Here is a 21,042-nt window from a genome sequence, read left to right as displayed (position 1 = left end):
GATCTTTTTTCAAACATTACCAGGGCAATCTCGTGAAATGGTGCACAATATTTTTAATTATTTTAAGCATCTTAATAAAAACAGTTTAATGAAAAAATGTTATATTTAATTTGAAATCAGATGCGACTGGGGTTTCTAAGAGGAGTATTGAAAGAATAGTTAGTGAAGTAAAAGTGAAGTGTGTTGAGCTAGATGGAGCTTATGTCGAAAAATGAAAAATTATTTACACGAACTACTCTTTCACGTTCTTGGTCTGGCTTAGAACTTTTGGATCCACCCTCGTATGCACCTAATATTTATATGTATTTGACACATTTTTATTTATTTACAACCCACCCAACCTTACTAAAACCAGAGTGGACTAAAATGTATAGCATGGCAAAAAAATCATATTTTGAAACATACTGTATGTGAAATTGCATTAGTGTGAGTACTGTGAACCCGCCAGCTTTCGATAACCGACCTATAGTAGTCTGGGCAAGACATAGATTTGACGTAATGTGGGGGAAAGTAATTTTAGATTAAAATAACCTAAAAACTACCTCTGCGCATCTTCTAACATTCTCCGTGAAAATTTACTTTAATATTCAAGCGGTTGTTGAAAATATCGCAGTTCGACATCCATTTACGCGACTGAAATTGTCAGCATTAAAATTCTAGCTAAGCTTTTAACTGGCCGAATAGCGCTTTTAGCACAATATGTACATCAATTTTGATTTTAATGGACCAAGTTCGAGCAAAAATTCCTGCAATTCAATGCCTTTGTGGCTACAGAATTAATAATTGGGGAAGGTTTTGTGGGCATAGCGAAACGAGCTGCAAATGCTGGAAGGATATACCGCGTTAATCGACCATACTTTACAGATTTTGCATATTGGCCAAAGCGTCGACAGTAAATTTGACTAAAAACGGCTAATAGTGTTTACGGGATTAAGATTTGCTGAGATACATTCAACCTTATTCATTGGCTTAAGGTTATAAATAACAACAGAAAGATAATCGAAAGACAATAATTTCGTGGGATTTGTACTAAATATGTATTATAAAAATTGACATGACCATGAGCACATAACGCGTCAATGCCCTTACATTGTTGTATTCTAAAACCCACCGCATTACAAAGAAATTAAGTTCAATTCACAACAATTCTAAGTACTGAATCATAGCAGATACCATTCATACCATGTGATAACTAAATAAATAGCAATAGTTCTTATCTAAAAAATGGTGTCATAATTCTTGAAAAGCTGAATTGTTCACCAGTTAAAATATTCAGATTTATTTTGCAATTTAAAATCCAGGATAATCACAATTTTTATAAAATGGGAGCGTTCAAGTATTACGTAACGCACTGTTTGGAGATTATTGACCCCCCCTCCATGTAACTCGTCGTAACGTTTTTCAGTAACCAAGTACAGTACTGTACCCAAGTATAGTAAAACGTTTCGTGACTACCTAGTGACTCTTTAGTTACTATTATGTGGTGTGAGTCGACAAAAATATTAACAAAAACGCGTAATTTTATCCCCGCCCCGCATCGTAACGTTTTTCCAAAGATTTCCCCCCCCCATAATACGTTACGTAATACTTGAACGCTCCCTCAGCACAATTAAATAATTTTCATGCAGAATTTTTCGTAACATTTGTTTTGGTATTATTAAAACCATTTACGTTACAATATGAACTATTCATTTGAATGCACAGATTGATCACCTACATGCGTTTTTATTAGAACTGAGTGGTGGAATTTTTATCAAGCTACACCATTAAAATAGTTGAAATAGGTGGGTAATTTAACCTAAGTAAACTAAAACTAATTTTTTTACAAGGGTAACATTAAATTACCTAATTAAATGAAAATAAAAATTCACTTGCGTTAACACAACTAATTTCCCAAATATACAAACTTCGAATAAGTACAAACATGTAAAAGCACTATTGATGACTTAAAATTATCTTACAATCTCCTTAATACTATGAATAATTTAAGTCTTTGGTAGGTATAAAAATTGACTATATACTTGTTCATGTTAAAAAACTTTCCAATACTCGGCTATAAAACATATAACCGTTTAGAAGGTCCTTATCACTTGGAAAATACATAAATATAAAAACATATTTAAGCAACATATAATTATAGAATGTCTCTTTCATTCCCCGTATTTGCCCAGACCAGGAGATGATCAGCATTCTTTCTCTAGTAATGTCCATGACTACTCTTTACATTACCAATACACCGTCTATGACTATATGAGGCTTAAAAAATGTTTATGAATACTATAGGTGTTTATCATTAGCTTTATCAATGACTTATCAGTGTCGCAATAATTGGAATGTGTGCATTGGACACCTAATACTAATGTTGGTCATCACATAGAACGTAAAAAAATGTTATCTTAAGCAGCAATCCACCCCAAACAACAAAGATTGTGACAAAATTTGTACTAAAATTTGTAAATTACGATTCAATGTTTAAACAGGGTGTACCAGCAGTTAGTCCCAGCTAATTTACAGCTGATCAGATTTTTAAAGTATTTAAAGTACCTATTTGACATTTCTAGCTTAACATACATATAGAATGCGGTTACACCCTGTATAAGATTGTTAATCAGACTAACCATTATCTACTATCATAAATTGTGCATGTTACTTTAACATCCTTACACTGTTACTGGCGTCTTTACCTCCTTATTTACTACATAGAACTTATGTTTCTTTCCCAATACACCCCAAATCACAGCTAAATTTTCTATTACAATATTAAAGGGAATTGTAGCCAACGCCCCAGCGATACACATAACAAACTTCAAAGGACCAAATCTATACATTGGAAAAGATTTCATGACTCCAAATATGTACATATAAATATTGACTGCACCTATAAAGCCAATAATTAAGTCTAAAATATGGGGACATTGTATAGGACATAAAGCGGCTAAAAACATATTACTAGTTGAGAAGGGTAGTGTGACCCATGAATAACACGAGATACCCAAGAAAACTTTATAAAAAAAGGGAATTTCTTTAGAGTGAACGACTAAAAGTATACCTTGAATCCACCTTTTCCGCTGCTGCATAAAGTCCCATAAAGTAAATGGAGATTTCTCCCACATTTCGCCTTCAACAAAATTAAATGAATAACCCTCTTTATAAGCTTTGATAGCAAAAAAACAGTCCTCGGCCACAGAACCATCTAACCCATTGTCAAATGAAACTGCCTTCTCTGCACTTACCTAGAATATAAAAAAATATAATATAGTCAATATTTTTAATTTACTATTACAATTAATAACTTGAAACTAATATATATTTATAGACATATTTTTATTTTTAAATTGTACAAAAAATTTGGAGCAATATCTTTTTATCTTTTGTTTTTACTAATTGTGTTTACTCTGTTATGGAAAGACAGAAAGATAAGTACTATATTGTTTTATTAAATTAGGCTGATTAGGTCATTGTTTTATGAATAGGGTGCTAATGTTGGATTTACACTTACTTTAGTAACAACATATGATCCTTTCCAACTGAATAGTGGTTTATGAAATGTATAAAATTGAAATCTAAGCTTTCCCATATCATCAGCCACTCTAAAACTGTCGGCCAATGTTGTGAGCCAGTTTACCACTTCTTCATTAGCATATGTAATAAGTCCTTGACCAAAAGGATATTGACCATCGAAGACAAAATTTAAAATTCCTCGCACTGAATTCTCTGTAAGCAAAGTCTCTTCATCCAAATGAACAATCCAATCAGAATCACCTAATATATTCACATTATCCTCCAAACAGTACTGCAATGCTCTTGATTTAAACAAGGCCCCAGTTTTAGTCTTATAATCTGCAGGTACAACTACTTCCCTGACACTTCTATGACTGGCCAGATTAATAGCTTTATCAGTTACTACTTCAATGATAAAATTTTCCAAGCCCACATCCAAACAAGTATTCATATTTCTTGTAACATTGTTGGACACTAATTTAGGATAATCCCCTCTTGTTACAACTCTTATGCAGATAAATGGTGCTAACAATGGAGAACCCTTTAATTTAATTTTACCAGGAAATGCATTAAACAATGTCAGTCCGGCAAAATTACACAATACTTGAGGTATAGTCAACAATGTAAGGAGTCTGAAAATGTATAAAGTTGCTGCTCCAAAAAAACCGTAGGTTTGAATGGGATCAATGTATGCTTTTTCATCTTCATTTAAATTAATAGCACCCGCAAATACCAGGAAGGCAAATATGAATGACAAAAAAAAGAAACAGTGCATTAAATGTAAAATTTTTCCTCGTAACATTCTGAAAGAAATTTTAGTACAAATTAGAAACATTAATAATAAATTTTATAAATAGTTGATAAATTCATATTGACATTTATCTTACCTCGTATTCGTTACTAGATAAGGTGTTAGTTTCTTAATATTTTTCCAAAAACGGGCCTATAAAATGATATAATCAATTACTAGTGAAACTTATAGTTTCATTAATTGAAGAACTTATGCAGGAATTCTTACTTATGTTCACATCACGTATTTACCATCCTTAGTCTGAACTATGTCTCATTTATAAAATGCCAATGATTCATTCAAAAAAATACAAATAAAGAAGTAATTCCAGCCTTCTACCGAACGGCATCCGCTGCTATTGAATAAAATTGTAAAATCAAAAATGTTAACTGTTAATCAGATTCTGACAATGGCAGCATGCATTTGTCGTGGTAGACAGCTGTTTGCGACTGAATTCTACTAATCTGTGGTCTCCATATTATAACCGTACACTGTACAGCGTTCAGCCGTTCAATATTTTTAGCATTGGCAACCCTCGCTGCCACTCGATTAAAAAATTCGAGCGTGCGTGTTTTGCTGAAGAGTGCGAACTTGTGTGTGTGTTATTTCACGTATACAAAGTGTTTAGCTTTTCAATAAAAAAATGATAATTTGAGAAATATAACAATTTAAGTAAAACAATAACCATTTACATATCCTAAATCTGTAAAGTATGATTTTTCTGCGCTCCACGTAAATCTAACAATGATAAAATTCTATGCAAGATCGCAAGTGGAAGAGAAAGTATCTCACAATAGTAAATAACGGGTCGATATGAATATGTCTGTCAGCGATTTATCAGTAGGATGTCGATTTGCAGACTATTTTGCCATATGTGGTTTAGATTTTGATTCAGGCTTAGAGACAGACAGACTTTCAGGTAAATTGAATTTATTGATTTTAATCAAACTAGTGTATCAATCTTATTGGTTTTTATTTTCTTTATTACTAGAAAAAACAATCAGCTAAATGAAATAATTTATTATGCCACCTATCATCATTATTACGATTTTTCAGGTGATAACTTACATATATCTCCATTGGACCGTTCCTATAAAGGAAAAGTACTTGCACACTATCCTGATAATCTCCATAACAATGCCTTTGATGAGCATGCTGTATGTATGGTAAGTTATGTGTTTCAAACAAAAATAATTAATGTAACTACAATTATGTAAATAATATCAATGTATTGTTTATTTTATGCATTCAAATTTAAAGGACTGTGTTATGTTTAAAGGTAGAAAATAGCTAAATTGGCACTTTGAAAATTTTATCTACGTTAATGGCTAACAATTTAGGCATTAACATTAGATATAAAATTAAAATGTTCTGAATATATGAAATAATTATTTATTTTGGAGTAAAAAATTACTTTATTAGGATAAAAAACACATTTAAAATTTTCACAGCTCTGCTTGCCAACTGGACTCCAATTTCGCACTCAGAAGCACTCACTAGAACCAAAGTTTCACAGTTTTGTAGTTACTCGAGAAAATGCATCAAGATATTATGGCTGCAGCCTCATATTTTATGAAGAAGTTAGAAATCGTAATATATGTAGTGCCATGCATACATTGCAGGTAATTTTGTATACCAATTGACATTTGTATTATAAACATGTAATTATTTGTATACCATTGTATCACTAACATAATTACCACTCTATTTTGTTTATTTAATAGCCTTGATAATAGGCAATTTGTTTACAAACATTACATTTTCCTTAATTTTGTTTTGAAGTAATGATAATCTTAACAAATATTTAATCTCACATATACATATATCTATTATAAAGTTATTTTTAACAAAAAAGTATGGTTGAGTTGATAAAAGGGTGTTATTATTATCTTCATGTAGTCATCGTCATTCTATTTTTAAAGCTTCCCTTATGGCTGTTTCTAGATTAGCTTTGTCTGTTAATAGTATTTTAGACACACTATTGAAGCATTTAAATTTCTTAGTTTTGCCTGAGTAAGTGATCTCATAGGTTGGAGGATGTGCCTCTTACCCAATGGTTGTCTATTATTAAGATTTGTATTAAAACAATATTGTTCTATATTTTTTCAAAATTCAGAAATCATTTATTCACGTAGGTAACACAATGTACACTTGTGATTCGGCATTAAAGAAATAAATATTAATGCTTCTAATTTTACATTTACTGCCAGTTCTCAAATCAAGGGCGTAGAACGGAAGAGAAGAACTGGCAATAAACTCTCCGCCACTCTTTTTAATTCTATTATTATTGTTGTTACCATATGGCAGGTTGTTAATATGATTTATATATTTTTTCAGGCTATGTACATTACAGAGTTATCGAGTGGTCAAACGCCACCAGGGCATAGAAAGAACTCAGGCAAGGAAAGCTCAAGATCACTGCCAAGATCATTTAAACTATCACCTCATACAGGATCTGCTTTAACATATTATGATATAACCAAAGACAAACTTTATGTAGCCAAATGTATAGCACTCATATGCCAATACCCGTTTATTCGGGTAGCACAGTTATTTTTAGAGAATTTATTTAGGTAAGTAAATTCTCATATTGCTAGTTTTTTTAAAGCAAAAACCGCTAACAAATTGTAATCGCATATTATCTAGCGGGCTTATTTGTCCCCCTGAAATTCTCACTTAATAGTAGTACTCCGTAACTCTTTATACAGTTGGATATATTAAAACTCTACCAATTTATATGTTCATTAATCATCTAGATTCATAAATCGCTATTTAGTGTTACTGTTATCTCTCCGACTGATGACCGACTAACCTTGTTCAATATAAACAAAAAACATTCAAGTTAATTTGTAATACTAAAATACCTTTGTAACACTTGAGCTTTGTTGATATGGCTTTAGTGATCTCGTATCAAACCTCAAGTCATGTGTTCGCTTCACAGCTTAATGCACCACTGTACTTTTCATTACAATCGCTTGTACAGTGAAACAAAACATGCCGATGCATGTCCTGCAACCTTAAGCCAACGCTAAGTGTCAGGCACAGAAGACTAATCACCTAATTGTCTATTAAAAAAAGAATAACTTGTAACAGTTACATAAGGGCCAAATTAAAGGTTACAGTGCCACTGTTTTTTTTTTGTAACACATTACCCAAATATTATGATTGAAAGGGTTCAAAGAAAAGCCACGAAAATGATCAGGTCACTCAGGAAGAAATCTTATATTGAGCGTCTGAAAGCACTTGACCTTACTGATTTAGGAAGTAGATTAAGAGGAAATCTCAATGAAACCTATAAAATCCTCACTGGCCACCATAATGTTCCAGGAATTGAGAAGCTCTTTATTTTAAGTGAAAATACACATTTGAGGGGTAGTTCTTTAAAACTTAAGACTACTCAACATAACACAAATTCCCTAAAGAACTTTTACCCAAACCGATTAGTGGCCGACTGGAATAGGCTTCCGGAAAGTGTAATCAGTGCACCATCTCTGAACTCCTATAAAAATAGATTGGATAGTTTCTCCAAATCTCAAAATACACGCTTATGCTGCTAGTGTGTTTATATACATAATAATAATTTAAAAAATGTGTGCGTATACTAGGTGTACACACGTAAGAAGTGAAACTTCTTTATGACCTTATTTTTCGAAAAATGATCTACTATATGCAACTTTACAGAAATTGGTTAAATAAAGTTAAATTAGATAAAGTTTAACAAAAGGCTTTTATTATCATAGACATGAATACAAATACAATTATTTCATTTTAACTTATTACTGTACTACTATGTAGTACTAAGATTATTACAGAATTTCATTAATTGTAATAGAATTATTAGTATTACTATCATTGTTATCGTTTTTATATATTTTTGTTACTAATGGCTTCGGATCAACCGTGGTAGGGACAAGAAAAAGATGGCGCGTAACCGAAAAATGTGACAAATGTGTGTAAATTTCTCCCATACGTCGATAAAGAAGTTTCACTTCAAAAGGTGGCGCGTAACGGAAAAATGTGACGCGTAACGAAAAAATGTTACACTAAATTTTTTTCCAACCCTGATAAAGAAGTTCACATCAATAATACTTTCCAGGTCATTGCCTCGTCAACCAGGGCCAGGTCTTAGCCCTGAATCATATGTATATAATTTATTATATGAAGTGCCAGTACCTTTGCCGGGACAAGCCTTAAGGCTGTATGTCCCTCCACCAGAGCCACACCTGGATCCTATACCAGTTGTAAGTGAGAATTATATATCTACTATATAAAAATAAGTCGGGTTTTCCTTCCTGACGCTATAACTCCAGAACACACGAACCGATTTCCACGGTTTTGCATTCGTTGGAAAGGTCTCGGGCTCCGTGAGGTTTATAGCAAAATTTCAATAGAAAAGCGGGATCACCAAACGAAATGTTACATAAAACGAAGCCATCTGGTGGCGAAACGGAGTTCGCCGAGTTTGCTAGTTCTATTTATAAATAAAAAAAGTGCATGCGTACAAAGTACACATGTCAGAAGTTAAATTTCTTTGTCAAAATAATTTTTAAGTCTTGTTCATATTTATACAAAACTAAAAGTCTAGATTTCCTAGACTTAGAGGCAGTGACAAAGGGTGATATGTTAGGAATTTAATGAATTTCATCGTCTTTCAAATAATGTCGAAAATTAATACAATTTATGTTTTTTTTTTTTCGATAATAAAAACACGTGGCATTTTAATTTACAATTCGACATTTGAGATTTCAAAAAATTATTTTGCAATAAAAATAAAATACTATATTTCTTAAAAATAGAACTCCTATGAGGTAATTTCCCATTCTCACTCTCTCTCAATCGATCTCTCCCTTTTCATCGACAAAAACGCTGCACATTTTTTTTTTCGACTCAATTTTTTTCTTGATGAGAATTTTGATTAAATCGAACAATAATTATGTTTCATTTATGCTGTTAAATAGATAAAACCTTTATGTATCTGTGTTTTATACTCAGTTTATTAGATTGAAACAGACTTTTTTACTAAGCACTGAAGAATTAATGATTACAGTTCCTGTGTTAATGGGACACTGTAATAATAAAAAAGGGTGCGTGTACTTATGTACGCGCGTAAGAAGTTATACTTCTTTGACATTTTTAATAATAGTTTTGGATTGCATGCAAATAATCAATAAAGTTCAGTTTACATTTGAAAAATTAAATAAATATTTATTATTATTCGAATGTTATTTTTAAATTATATCCAATGCCGTAGCATCTTCCGTGGGCAACTTCATACTGATAATTTTGTGTCACGGTGCGCGCGCATCGTAAAATTACACTCTCATCAATATTTCATAACGCGCCTAAAGAAGTATAACTTCAAAAAGTACATTATTTTTATCACTCGCGTATAACAAAAATTAAATTTATGCTAATTTTTTAAATGTTATTATGCTGAAGAGAGTGCCTACGTCTGGCTTTACTCTCGGGGCATTACACCGGAAATTTAATAAGATAGCCTATAGCAATAATAGTAATAATCTTGGATCCTTTATTTAAGAAGGTAACGGAACTCCTTACAAATATTTTGTAGAACAAAAGCCTTTTAGTATTTAAAATACTGCAATGACGTCATATTCTGAAACGCCCTAACGAAGTTATATAACACTAGTGAACCCGACAGACGTTGTCCTGCATGATATTTCAAGCAATTAGTAAAGCAAAGTATTAAAGTACCGACTGCAGCGCCATCTGGCGGGCTGATTTGTGAATCTAAACCATTCCCAGATCCCCTTGAACACACAAAAAATTTCATCAAAATCGGTCAAGCCGTTTCGGAGGAGTATGGCAACGAAAACTGTGACACGAGAATTTTATATATTAGATATACACAACTTTTCTACCATTGCCATTGGGGCCTTCCTTCGAGGATTCTCCCTTTAGATCGGAACAGCAGCATCTTTCTTCCTCCACACACCCTTCCATGGTTACAATTAGCATATTTCTTACATTTAATTTCCGTGAATTAACTGTTTATGAACTAGACATAGTAATATATATACTATATTTTATGTTTCAGGTGATAAGAATGCCAAATCCACCAGAAGAACTACCCCTTCTTGATTACCCACTGCGCATAATGTTTAATATTCTGGGTGTTGAATGTATTGTCCAATTGTTTACCTGTGTTTTATTGGAGCATCAAGTTTTACTTAGGTCTACTGGTAAGATAATACTTAATTAGCCTTATTATAAAAAAAAAAAAAACGTGTGGCACTCGGGGACTGCCGCGGTAAAGCTATTGCATAGCATTTTTTATCAACTTATGCAGTTATAATTATTTATTTTTTATTTATGCAGATTTTGTTTTTCTTTGATATTATTTCAATCTACCACTCTACCAGACTCAGACCACCGATCTCGTCAGATAGATGGGAATGCGCAGTATGCGTTCTGTCCCACTCTAACGCGTATTTGCCGCACCTATATTACGTCATCGTGTGCTAGGTTTTTTTTCGTTACGGAATTTCTTAATTCGGTCGCCGCGCTCAAAGTCCGCGATAACTTCTATGCAATAGCTTAATATGTTTCGAATTAGTTTGAAAAACAACATCTTCTGATGTTTGTAATCTAAGATTTTAAACTGAATATATTAAATAAGTTGGACTTGGAAACGTATATTGAGAGTCTTGAATATATTCCAACAATGCCGAAGTAGGAGCTTCATAGATAATCTCTTATTTCATAGATAAGAGAGTTTTTTAAGGTAGTTTTAGTTTCGTACCACAACTATATGGTACCAGCTGCCCACTGAAGCATATCCAAACCAATTAGACTTAGGGTCCTTCAAGAAAAGAGCGAACCAATTCTTAAAAGGCCGGCAACGCACTTGCGCGACCTATGGCAACGTAGGCGGCGGTATCACTTAACATCAAATGAGCCTCCTGCCCATTTGCCCCTGGCAACAGATTTAAAACACAAAATTATATATTTAAAAAAAAAATAATGCACTTATAATACAGTTCATAGTGTAAAGCGCTTGTATCCAACGTTGAAAAAAAATGCAGCCTAATCTGAAATATATATTTTATTCTCTTTTTCAGATTATAACAAGCTTATGCTAGTAGCGGAATGCATTGTGTCATTGTTGTTGCCATTTACGTGGGCTCACGTATACGTACCAATACTGCCAGCGCCACTTTACCATTTTCTCGATGCGCCGGTTCCATTCGTTATGGGTATGTAGTAGATTTTTAAATTTGCGTTTAAACGTACGTAAAATTCGAAATAAGAATACGTATACCACGACTAAATCAAATAAAGTTTGAAATGTCAAAATCATTATAATCATCGAATTTTAAAATAAGAATCGGCAAATTGATTAGGACTGTCCTAATTCGAAATTTGAAATCAATGGTCCAAGATCCCAGGGCCGCCAGACGTCACGTATTTTCTGACGGATGAAATGTGGACGATTGGGTAGTGTTAGTATGTACTATGATCGTATGTCTACCTGCTAGCTTGGTCAAACGGCCAATTCCCAGGTATCAGGTAATCAAGGTACACAAAAACATTACTTACTTCACGTAAATTCTCATGGCTGATTTTTATATATGTTTTCGAGTGTATAGTTAAAAATAAATTGTCAATACTCCCAGACACTTTCCGTCGGCCATATTGCTTAACAGACGCTTTAAGGGTCTCAAAATAATTAGTCAACTTCACGTAAATTCTGACGCTCCATTTTTATATATGTTCATCCCACAACTATTTTAAACTATTACTATTTTAAAAGCTTTGACAAGAAGACAGACCGATCCAAGGGGCCAATCATCCCCTAAACTAAATTTTAATATCTCTATGAGTGGGAGCGCGAGAGCATTATCTACGCGCATGAGACTGAGTGAGACCGACTAGCGCAGTCGGCAGTTAAAGCCATGAAAATTACTTGAAAAATTATTATTATTCAAAAAGGGCAAGCAAAAGCCGTTTAATATTTTGAAGAAAAATGAAGAGTACCAACAAGCATTTCACCGTTTTGGTACGTTGGATTTTGTTGGTGATGTAGATGAAGAAGAACGTGTATTCAACATAATACAAAAATTTATCTGTGATGTTTACAACGTTCCTGGAATAATTGATGTAGATGCTGCCAGACTACAGTTGTTTATCATTTACATACATGGTATCTGATATAAATGAAGAATTCAATCGAAAGAATTTAAGAAACTTCGATGCCAGTAACTTACCACCTTGTAAAAGTGAGCTTTGGCAACAGTTTCGACGGGCTAGCTTTGGAACAATGCAAGTATGAAGATGATAAATATTTTCAACCCCGAAAACAATGGCTGGACACTACAAGATGGTAAATATGATTTTCATTGGTTCGATGGAGATCAATTACCGGGTTTTGTCAGTGAGTCGCTGAAAGAACAATCAGGTAAATTATTTTCGTTTCTCATATTATTTGTAGTATCTTTTTAGTTTTTTCAGACCTTCATTGTTTAACTTGTTTTTTACAGAGGAAGAAAATAAGGATAATGCTGATGATGACGATCACGATTTAGATATTCAATTTCAAGATTGATATTTGTTGATGATGATAATGAAGATTAAAAGCCACTGTTAAGAAATATTGAAGAATTAATATTTTTCCACTTTGTTTCCAAATTTCCAATAAATAATTAATTAAAAAAATTGCTGCTATTTAAATATAAGTGGTATTTTAAAAAAATATTTTTTAGTTCTAATTAATAAATTGAAAAAAAAAAAATGTCGGCTAACTTTAGTATTATTTATTATGTGTAAATTTTTTTCTTATTTTTGTTGCTATAATTTACTTGTTCACAAAAGTTCTAAAAATTATAAAATATCTGTTCAAGTAATTTTCATGGCTTTAACAGCGCAGTCGGTCTCACTCAGTCTCATGCGCGTAGATAATGCTCTCCCACTCATAGAGATATTAAAATTTAGTTTAGGGGATGATTGGCCCCTTGGATCGGTCTGTCTTCTTGTCAAAGCTTTTAAAATAGTTGTCGAATGAACATATATAAAAATGGAGCGTCAGAATTTACGTGAAGTTGACTAATTATTTTGAGACCCTTAAAGCGTCTGTTAAGCAATATGGCCGACGGAAAGTGTCTGGGAGTATTGACAATTTATTTTTAACTATACACTCGAAAACATATATAAAAATCAGCCATGAGAATTTACGTGAAGTAAGTAATGTTTTTGTGTACCTTGATTACCTGATACCTGGGAATTGGCCGTTTGACCAAGCTAGCAGGTAGACATACGATCATAGTACATACTAACACTACCCAATCGTCCACATTTCATCCGTCAGAAAATACGTGACGTCTGGCGGCCCTGGGATCTTGCTCTACAATGCACTTAGACAAGATTCAAATAAAGAACACGCAAATCACAAAAAAATAGGCCATTAAAATTGTATGAAAGTTTGCTGGCAACTAACATAAGATACTTAAGTAATTAAAAAACAAAGTATGGCCTGGTAAAGACCGTTAAATTCGAAATTAAAAAAAATACCACCACAAAAGTTTGAAAATTTGAGTATCATTATAATCATCGAATTTTAATATAAAAATCGGAAAATTTATTAGGATTGTCCTAATTCGAAATTTGAAATGATTGCACTTAGACAAGATTCAAATTAAGAACACGCCAATTTCATATTTAAAAAAAACATCTCAAAATTGTATGAAAGTTGCTGGCAATTAATATATAATAACAAAAAAAAAAACAAAATATTGCCTGGTAAAGATCGTTCAATTCGAAATTTAAAAAATAGCACCGCCTCATATTTTATTACAATGAGGTTTCGAACATAATATTCTACAAAAAAAAGATCAAAGCTTAAAAAAATTACAACTCTTTTTCTAGGACTACACTCTGATGGTACAACAATAGTAGGATCAAATGGTCTTAGGAACATAGCTCTAAGCTCTGAAGCGGCTCTCTGTTTAGTCGATATCGATAAACCCGATATTCAGTTACCCGAAGAACTGCCAATATTTCCTCATAGAACGCCTTTTATTGAAGAACTCAATCATGTATTGGATAAACACCAGGTAACATTTTATTATCCTTTTGTGCCTTGATTTTGAGGTTTATCTTATATATAAAATTCTCGTGTCACAATGTTAGTACCATACTCCTCCGAAACGGCTTGACCGATTCTTATGAAATTTTATATGCATATTCAGTAGGTCTGAGAATCGGCTACTATCTATTTTTCATACCCCTAAGTGATAAGGGTTGTCCACCCCTAACGTTTTATTTTTATTTTTAAGCTATTGCATAGATTTTATCGCAGGCTTTGAGCGCGGCGACCGAATCAAGAAATTCCGTAACGAAAAAACCTAACACACGATGACGTAATAAAGGTGTGGGCAATACGCGTTAGAGCGGGACAGAACGCATACTGCATATTCACATCTCTCGTAGCGTAAGCAATGCCGGTGCAGGCGGTACGCGTTAGAGTGAGACAAAGTATATAGGCGTGTTAGTCTGAGTCTGGTATAGTGGTAGATTGAATCAATATCAAAGAAGAAAAATAACTGCAAAAATAAAAAAAATATAAATAATTATAATTGTATAAGTTGATAAAAAATGCTATGCAATAGCTTCACCGCGGCAGTCCCCGAATGCCACACGTCAATTTTTTTATAATGTGCCATTAAAATATGCATACAACCCTAAATTTTCACCCCTATCACCCCTTATTTTTTATTTGTTAATTAAAATTTTATGAATTGAACTCTGAGGTTTATATAGAGAAAAAGGTAGGCTAAGTTAAATCATGTCATCAATCATGTCATGTAATCAGTCATGATATAAAATTATTTTCAGTTTGATTAAAACGATTAATTAAAAATAAAACAAATTTATACAGGAGTACCAAATTCTGCGAGTTAAACTTATTACACATATATTTTTTGAACCATTTCTATTTATTGCGCATTATCTCAGCATTACATAATATATACTGTATAGTAGATAAAGAAACTGCATAGATATCGTGTTCTTTAGCAAGTTTTTGCGCTCAACAATTATTATTATATTTCAGTCAATTTACATAATAACATAATGAATTAAAAACGTAAATAGTCGCACTCGAACAGCAAACCGTTTCACACTATTGAAGTTCGCGGGGCCAGCTAGTTGTGTATAAAATATCTTTGACAAATTTTTCCGTAAATAATCTAATGAATTTTATTTAGATACAAAGACCAGAAACAGAGCCAACGAAGCTTGGAGTACCATTGAATGGGACATCGTACAAACATATGAATGACGGGATGAGTAGCAGCTGTACTTTACCCTCAGGTTTGTATTAATATTTATGGTGGTATTTTTGAACCATTACGACTTAAGGCAGCACACATTTTGGCGCAGTGGAGAGCTGGAGCACTGAGGCGCGCCGGCCCGTAATAACAATTAGTTATGTAAAACATTGAATTAATGTAATTTAATCAATTTGTTTGAAGTTATACTTCTTTAGGCGCGTTATGAAAAATTTATGAGAGTGAAATTTTCCGTTGCGCGCGCACCGTGACACAAAATTAACAGAATGAAGTTGCCCACGGAAGATGCTACGGCATTAATTTAAAAACATCATTCGAATAATAATACAATTTATGTTACACTTAATGTAAGAGAATTATAATAAATATTTATTTACTTAATTTTTCAAATGTAAACTGAACTTTATTGACTACAATGACTCCTTTTCCAGTCTTTGATTATTTAATTGTAATTAATTATTTGCATGCAATTAAAAATTATTTTTAATAATGCCAATGAAGTATAACTTCTTACGCGCGTACATATGTACACGCACCCTTTTTTTCTGAAATGGTTTACTTGGCTTGCGATAAAATATATCGTGTAAATTTCAAAATCAGGTTCTATATACATTTTCGTCTTAAATGAATTCAAAGTGTCAAAAATTGGCTATGTTCGGATTTTTTTTCTATCAAGCGAAGTTGTTTAATCGTGTATCGATCTTTCAAAATGGATACATAAACTACTCAAGTCCACGATATATTTTTTCCACTCTCCCAACTTCAAGAAACGATGACGAAATATGGAAAGAAACAATGTACTTTTTTGGAGTTTGGGAGCGTTCAAGTATTACTATAATATAGTTAATATTTTTTAATTTTTCGACTTACACTACATAATAGTAACTAAAGAGTCACTAGGTGGTCACGAAACGTTTTACTATACTTGGGTACTGAAAAATGTTACGGTGCGTTACATGGGGAGGGGGTCAATAATCTCCAAAAATTGCGTTACGTTATACTTGAACGCTCCCTTTGTCGACCAGATCGGTCCTTAAGAAATGTGCGTTTCGATACTTAAAAGCCGGTAGCGCACTTGCCTTTTGTCGGTGTGAGTCTATGGGTTTACAGGTTACAGTCGAGTTTCGTACTAGACGTAAATGTTATACTGTGTATTGAATATTATTTAAATTATCAGGCGGTCTTCGTCGCAAACACTCATTCCACGATGTGTTAGAGTGGGATGAAAGTAGGCCGCTAAACGCGTCGCCGCCCAGTTCCCCTACGAGACGTCATCCGAGGAGATTAGACGCCTTGCAACGGATCGTTGATATTGTTAAGCGAACTGGTGAGTTTTTAATATTATATTATTTCTTTTGATTAATAAATATCTTAATTAATGTTAGAAAGTCTGAAATTATCCCTAGAGCCTGTGCCGAAAGAGAACCATTGAGAAAAACATTATATGATAACACTGTTACGTCATTATAATATAATATATATATATATAATATGAATAAATATTAAAATAAATAATTTCAGTATAAAAGTGTAGAATATTTTTAATTAATTTCACAATATTTTTTATCTAAAAATAAAACAATCATATTTAAGGTTTTAATGTTATTTGTACGGTTTTATTTTCTTTATTTGGTTTACATTGATTATCAAATATAAGTGTTAACTCGGTAAAATGAATCGACAAAGAGCATTTTATCTGTCGCCAAAAATGGATTGTCTTCGTAGGGTTTGGTTATTGGGATGCAGATAGGAGATCGATCGACTGTCACGGTCTGATCTCACATTGTTTTCAATCTGAGATTGAGGCTTAATTATTGGGTTCGGGCGTTAAAGGGGAAAATAAATTTAAAGACGAGGTAAATTTAAGTGTCATGTAATAGGAAATATTTTTCAGGTGTCAATATAGACGATGTTGATTCAGAGACAGTGATGCCAACGACCAAGAAAATAATACTCAACGATGAAGATCAATACAATGAAGATATTCGTTTTAATATAGGTATACGAGAAACGTTCCTGAATCGGTTCGTTCATATGTTCCTAATGTATGAAAACTTCGTTATTATGCCTGATCAGGTAAGTCACGACCGTTAGTGGAGGATAGATTTGTGTTACACGGTTACCATGGTTACCATTTTACATTGAAAAAGCCATGCTAATAAACACGGTCCGCATTCCATAATGAAACTTCAATCGGTTTAGAAGTTAAAAATCATTTATTCACATAGGTAACACAATGTACACTTATGAATGTCAAAAAAATACAAATTAAATGCTTCTAATTTTACATTTACTGCCAGTTCTTAAATCAAGGGCCTAGAACGGAAGAGAAGAACTGGCAACAAACTCTCCACCACTCTTTTTAATCGGTTGTAGACGATATTTTTGGATTTCATACTCAACAAAACACTAAAAATATACCAAAAGGAGAAAAATACTCCAAGAGGTTAAGGTCTTAAAATACGTACGTACACTTATGAACGTCAATATTTATAAGACGTTCAACACAATAGTTATATTGACATTCATAAGTGAAGGTCTATACTTATAGTTAAAATAAACAAATCAGTGACGCTACAATCTTTTTAGATCTGTTAAAAGATCATTTTTCAATTTACTAGGCAAGTAGGTGATCAGTCTCCTGTGCCTGACGTGCCGTCGACTTTTTAAGTCTAAAACAATCCGTTTCCTCACGTTTTCCTTCACCGTTCGAGCGAATATTAAATGTGCACATGAAAGTCCATTGGTGCATAGCCGTGGATCAAACCTGCGACCTCAGGGATGAGAGTCGCACGTTGAAGCCAACACAGTTACCATTAAAATTAAAACGTAATTAGATAAGTCAAAATTTAAAAAAAAAACACTTTATTACCTGATTGAAGTTATGTATTATTATAAATTTACAATTATTTTACATAATTTTAAATTTATCCGACGTTTCGCGTGCTTTACAGCGTGCGTGGTCACGGTGACTGAAGACAAAAGGTGTTGGATGTCAAAAAGTATCACAGCTGTAGAAAAAGTTGTATTATCTGTATTTATTTCCCCGTAGTTGGTATTGACTAAAAGATGGAGGGTTTTGGCAGAAATGGCTCACGGTGTGTCGGTGTCACGCACGCACGCTGTAAAGCACGTGTAACGTCGATTAAATTTAAAATTATGTAAAATAATTATAAATTTATAATAATACATAACTTAATCCGGTAAAAAAGTGATTTCTTTAAATGTGTAAAGGTTATGTGAATAAAAGACAATACTAAGTAAAAATTAACATTTGCATCTACAGGATCGGGATTCGTGGCTGTCATCCCGCGAGTCTATGGTGAATTTTGATAAAGCATCATTTTTGTCTGACCAACCCCAAAGGCATAGACCATTCCTTTCACGTTTTTTGGAAACTCAGATGTTTGCGACCTTAATCGACAACAAAATTATGGCGAATTGGGGCGAATTTGATGCGAATCTCCAAGTATTTGAGCACAGGATTAAAATTGTTAGGTAAGTACTGTGTAATCAAAAATTATATAAAACCGGTTTAAACCAGTTTTTAATGTATTGTTACATGCAAAGTTTTGTGACGGTTTGTGACTTAAGATTTGCATCGTACGTCCAGTCAGATTACAAGTTTTAGTCGTACGTCACGTCCCGTACGTCACGTACGTACGTCGAACTAAGCAGTTTTTAAGGTGCGTACAGACTATATAACATAACATGTTATACAACATTGCTATACAACATGTTTCAGATAATGTGGACACTGAATGTTATAAAACATGTTATAATAACATGTTATTGATATGTATGCTAGGACGAACCCAGCATCTACGTTTTTTTGTTTTTCTTTTGTTATTTAAAATGGTTATATAACATTGTTATATTGCATTGTTATTCTAATGTGTACAGTATTGTTTTATGTTATAATGTTGAATAACAAGGTTACATAATGTGGACGTGTTATAAAACACAAGTTATATAATATGTTACATAGTCTGTACGCACCCTAAGGGACTTTTTACCAGTCAAGAAATAAACCTTCAACCTTTGGTATTGGAGATTGGTATTAGATGTCTCAATCTGTTTCCCTGGTCGCTTTTCATAATCAGAAACGTGCCAGACCTCGTGTTTGGGTAAGTGTCAGACTTAGGCTTTGTCACTTCGGTGTGTCAAATCCAATAGGTTTTTGACATTTGGGAGTCAATAGCGCTAAGTCTCTGAGGGTGAATGGTTTCTGCACGTCGTTACGTACATTTGATGTATAAAGTTTGCGTTGAATATCTTAAAATTAATCATTACTAATAGTATAAGATCCCGCTATACAACGACCTTCACCGAGATGCTTATTTAATGAAACTTATTTTATATTTAATTTAATATGTCAATAAATATAATCCATATGGGTTGCCTAGCAAATTTCAGTCCAGAGTATGTTTAATTAATATTTAAAAAAAAATTTTTTTTTATAATTAGCATGTAGTAAATTTTTTGAACTTTTTTCAATCAATATTTTTAATCAGGGTAGTATTATATATGTATCACTATAACCTTCTTTTATACTAAAGATGTATATATATACTTTAGTGTCACATAAAAAATATACACATAAATAATTAATTGATTAAAAACAACCTAACTTTTGCATATTCTATGGGCTTCATACTTTCGATTGGTATAGAATTTATCTAATAATCATACCGGTGAAATGTTTAAAAAAATATTTTTTTTTTAAATTAATTAAAAATACTCTGGACTGAAATTTGCTAGGCAACCCATATGGATTATATTTATTGACATATTAAATTAAATATAAAATAAGTTTCATTAAATAAGCATCTCGGTGAAGGTCGTTGTATAGCGGGATCTTAGACCATAATGGTCCTTGCATATCGCTCAAGCACTGAACTTATGCAATGCATACTAATGCTTTGATATTGCACAGTTGGGAGATTGTATGGAATTGAATAATTTGCATGGTTTCATAATTAATATTTTCATGTCTCCTAGCGGGAACAAATTTGGAATTAGGCACTAAGAGAGCTGAAGTTTTTGGGCGGTTTTGATAATAATTTTGGTCTCGGCATGTAACTTGGCAAGTTGTGGTGGGGGGAAACTGCGCGTATACGAATCAGAATATCTTTAATATGAGCAAACGAGCCTTAAAACATCGTGGATACCCAGTTTAATGGGTGCTGATTGAGGAAGCAGTAAGCTCTCTTTTTTAATAATTGTAGGTCCTATCTCTCAAAGAAGACCTCCACTAAAGCAGATTCTTAGTTCTCTAGTTCGCAATAGATAATATCTAGTGAAACTTCAGCCATCAAGGTGATGCGGATAAAATCTGAAATTATTACTACTACCAACTTACGTGTCGAGAACTATAGGTTTAGGCTGAATGATATGGGTGATGATACTAGTAGGTGTGTTAATACGCCATATATGACATATTTT

General features: G+C 32.9%; 2 protein-coding genes across 4 annotated transcripts in view; one reads left to right on the top strand and one right to left on the bottom strand.

The window, feature by feature from the left end:
* Positions 1–1,544: 1,544 nt before the first annotated feature.
* LOC125061273 (beta-1,4-mannosyltransferase egh) lies at positions 1,545–4,666 on the bottom strand. Its single transcript, XM_047666625.1, has 4 exons — positions 4,520–4,666; positions 4,389–4,444; positions 3,500–4,304; positions 1,545–3,233 (listed from the first exon to the last, which is right to left on the bottom strand). The coding sequence occupies exons 3-4, from the start codon at positions 4,301–4,303 to the stop codon at positions 2,661–2,663; spliced, it is 1,377 nt and encodes a 458-aa protein (XP_047522581.1). The 5' UTR covers position 4,304; positions 4,389–4,444; positions 4,520–4,666; the 3' UTR covers positions 1,545–2,660.
* A 157-nt stretch (positions 4,667–4,823) lies between these two features.
* Positions 4,824–21,042, top strand: part of LOC125061265 (DENN domain-containing protein 5B) — a 31,710-nt gene continuing 15,491 nt past the window's right edge. For all 3 annotated transcript variants that reach the window (XM_047666609.1, XM_047666608.1, XM_047666607.1), the window contains exons 1-12: positions 4,824–5,210; positions 5,348–5,457; positions 5,743–5,913; positions 6,629–6,864; positions 8,388–8,532; positions 10,350–10,494; positions 11,374–11,508; positions 14,174–14,361; positions 15,514–15,619; positions 16,775–16,924; positions 17,492–17,673; positions 18,884–19,095. In XM_047666609.1, coding sequence (XP_047522565.1) covers positions 5,105–5,210; positions 5,348–5,457; positions 5,743–5,913; positions 6,629–6,864; positions 8,388–8,532; positions 10,350–10,494; positions 11,374–11,508; positions 14,174–14,361; positions 15,514–15,619; positions 16,775–16,924; positions 17,492–17,673; positions 18,884–19,095 — 1,886 coding nt within the window. In that variant the 5' untranslated portion in view covers positions 4,824–5,104. The remainder of the gene's footprint in view (positions 5,211–5,347; positions 5,458–5,742; positions 5,914–6,628; positions 6,865–8,387; positions 8,533–10,349; positions 10,495–11,373; positions 11,509–14,173; positions 14,362–15,513; positions 15,620–16,774; positions 16,925–17,491; positions 17,674–18,883; positions 19,096–21,042) is intronic.

This window comes from Pieris napi, chromosome 23 (assembly GCF_905475465.1).
Source record: "Pieris napi chromosome 23, ilPieNapi1.2, whole genome shotgun sequence".
NCBI lineage: Eukaryota > Metazoa > Arthropoda > Insecta > Lepidoptera > Pieridae > Pieris > Pieris napi.
This window is presented reverse-complemented; position numbering and strand designations above follow the sequence as displayed.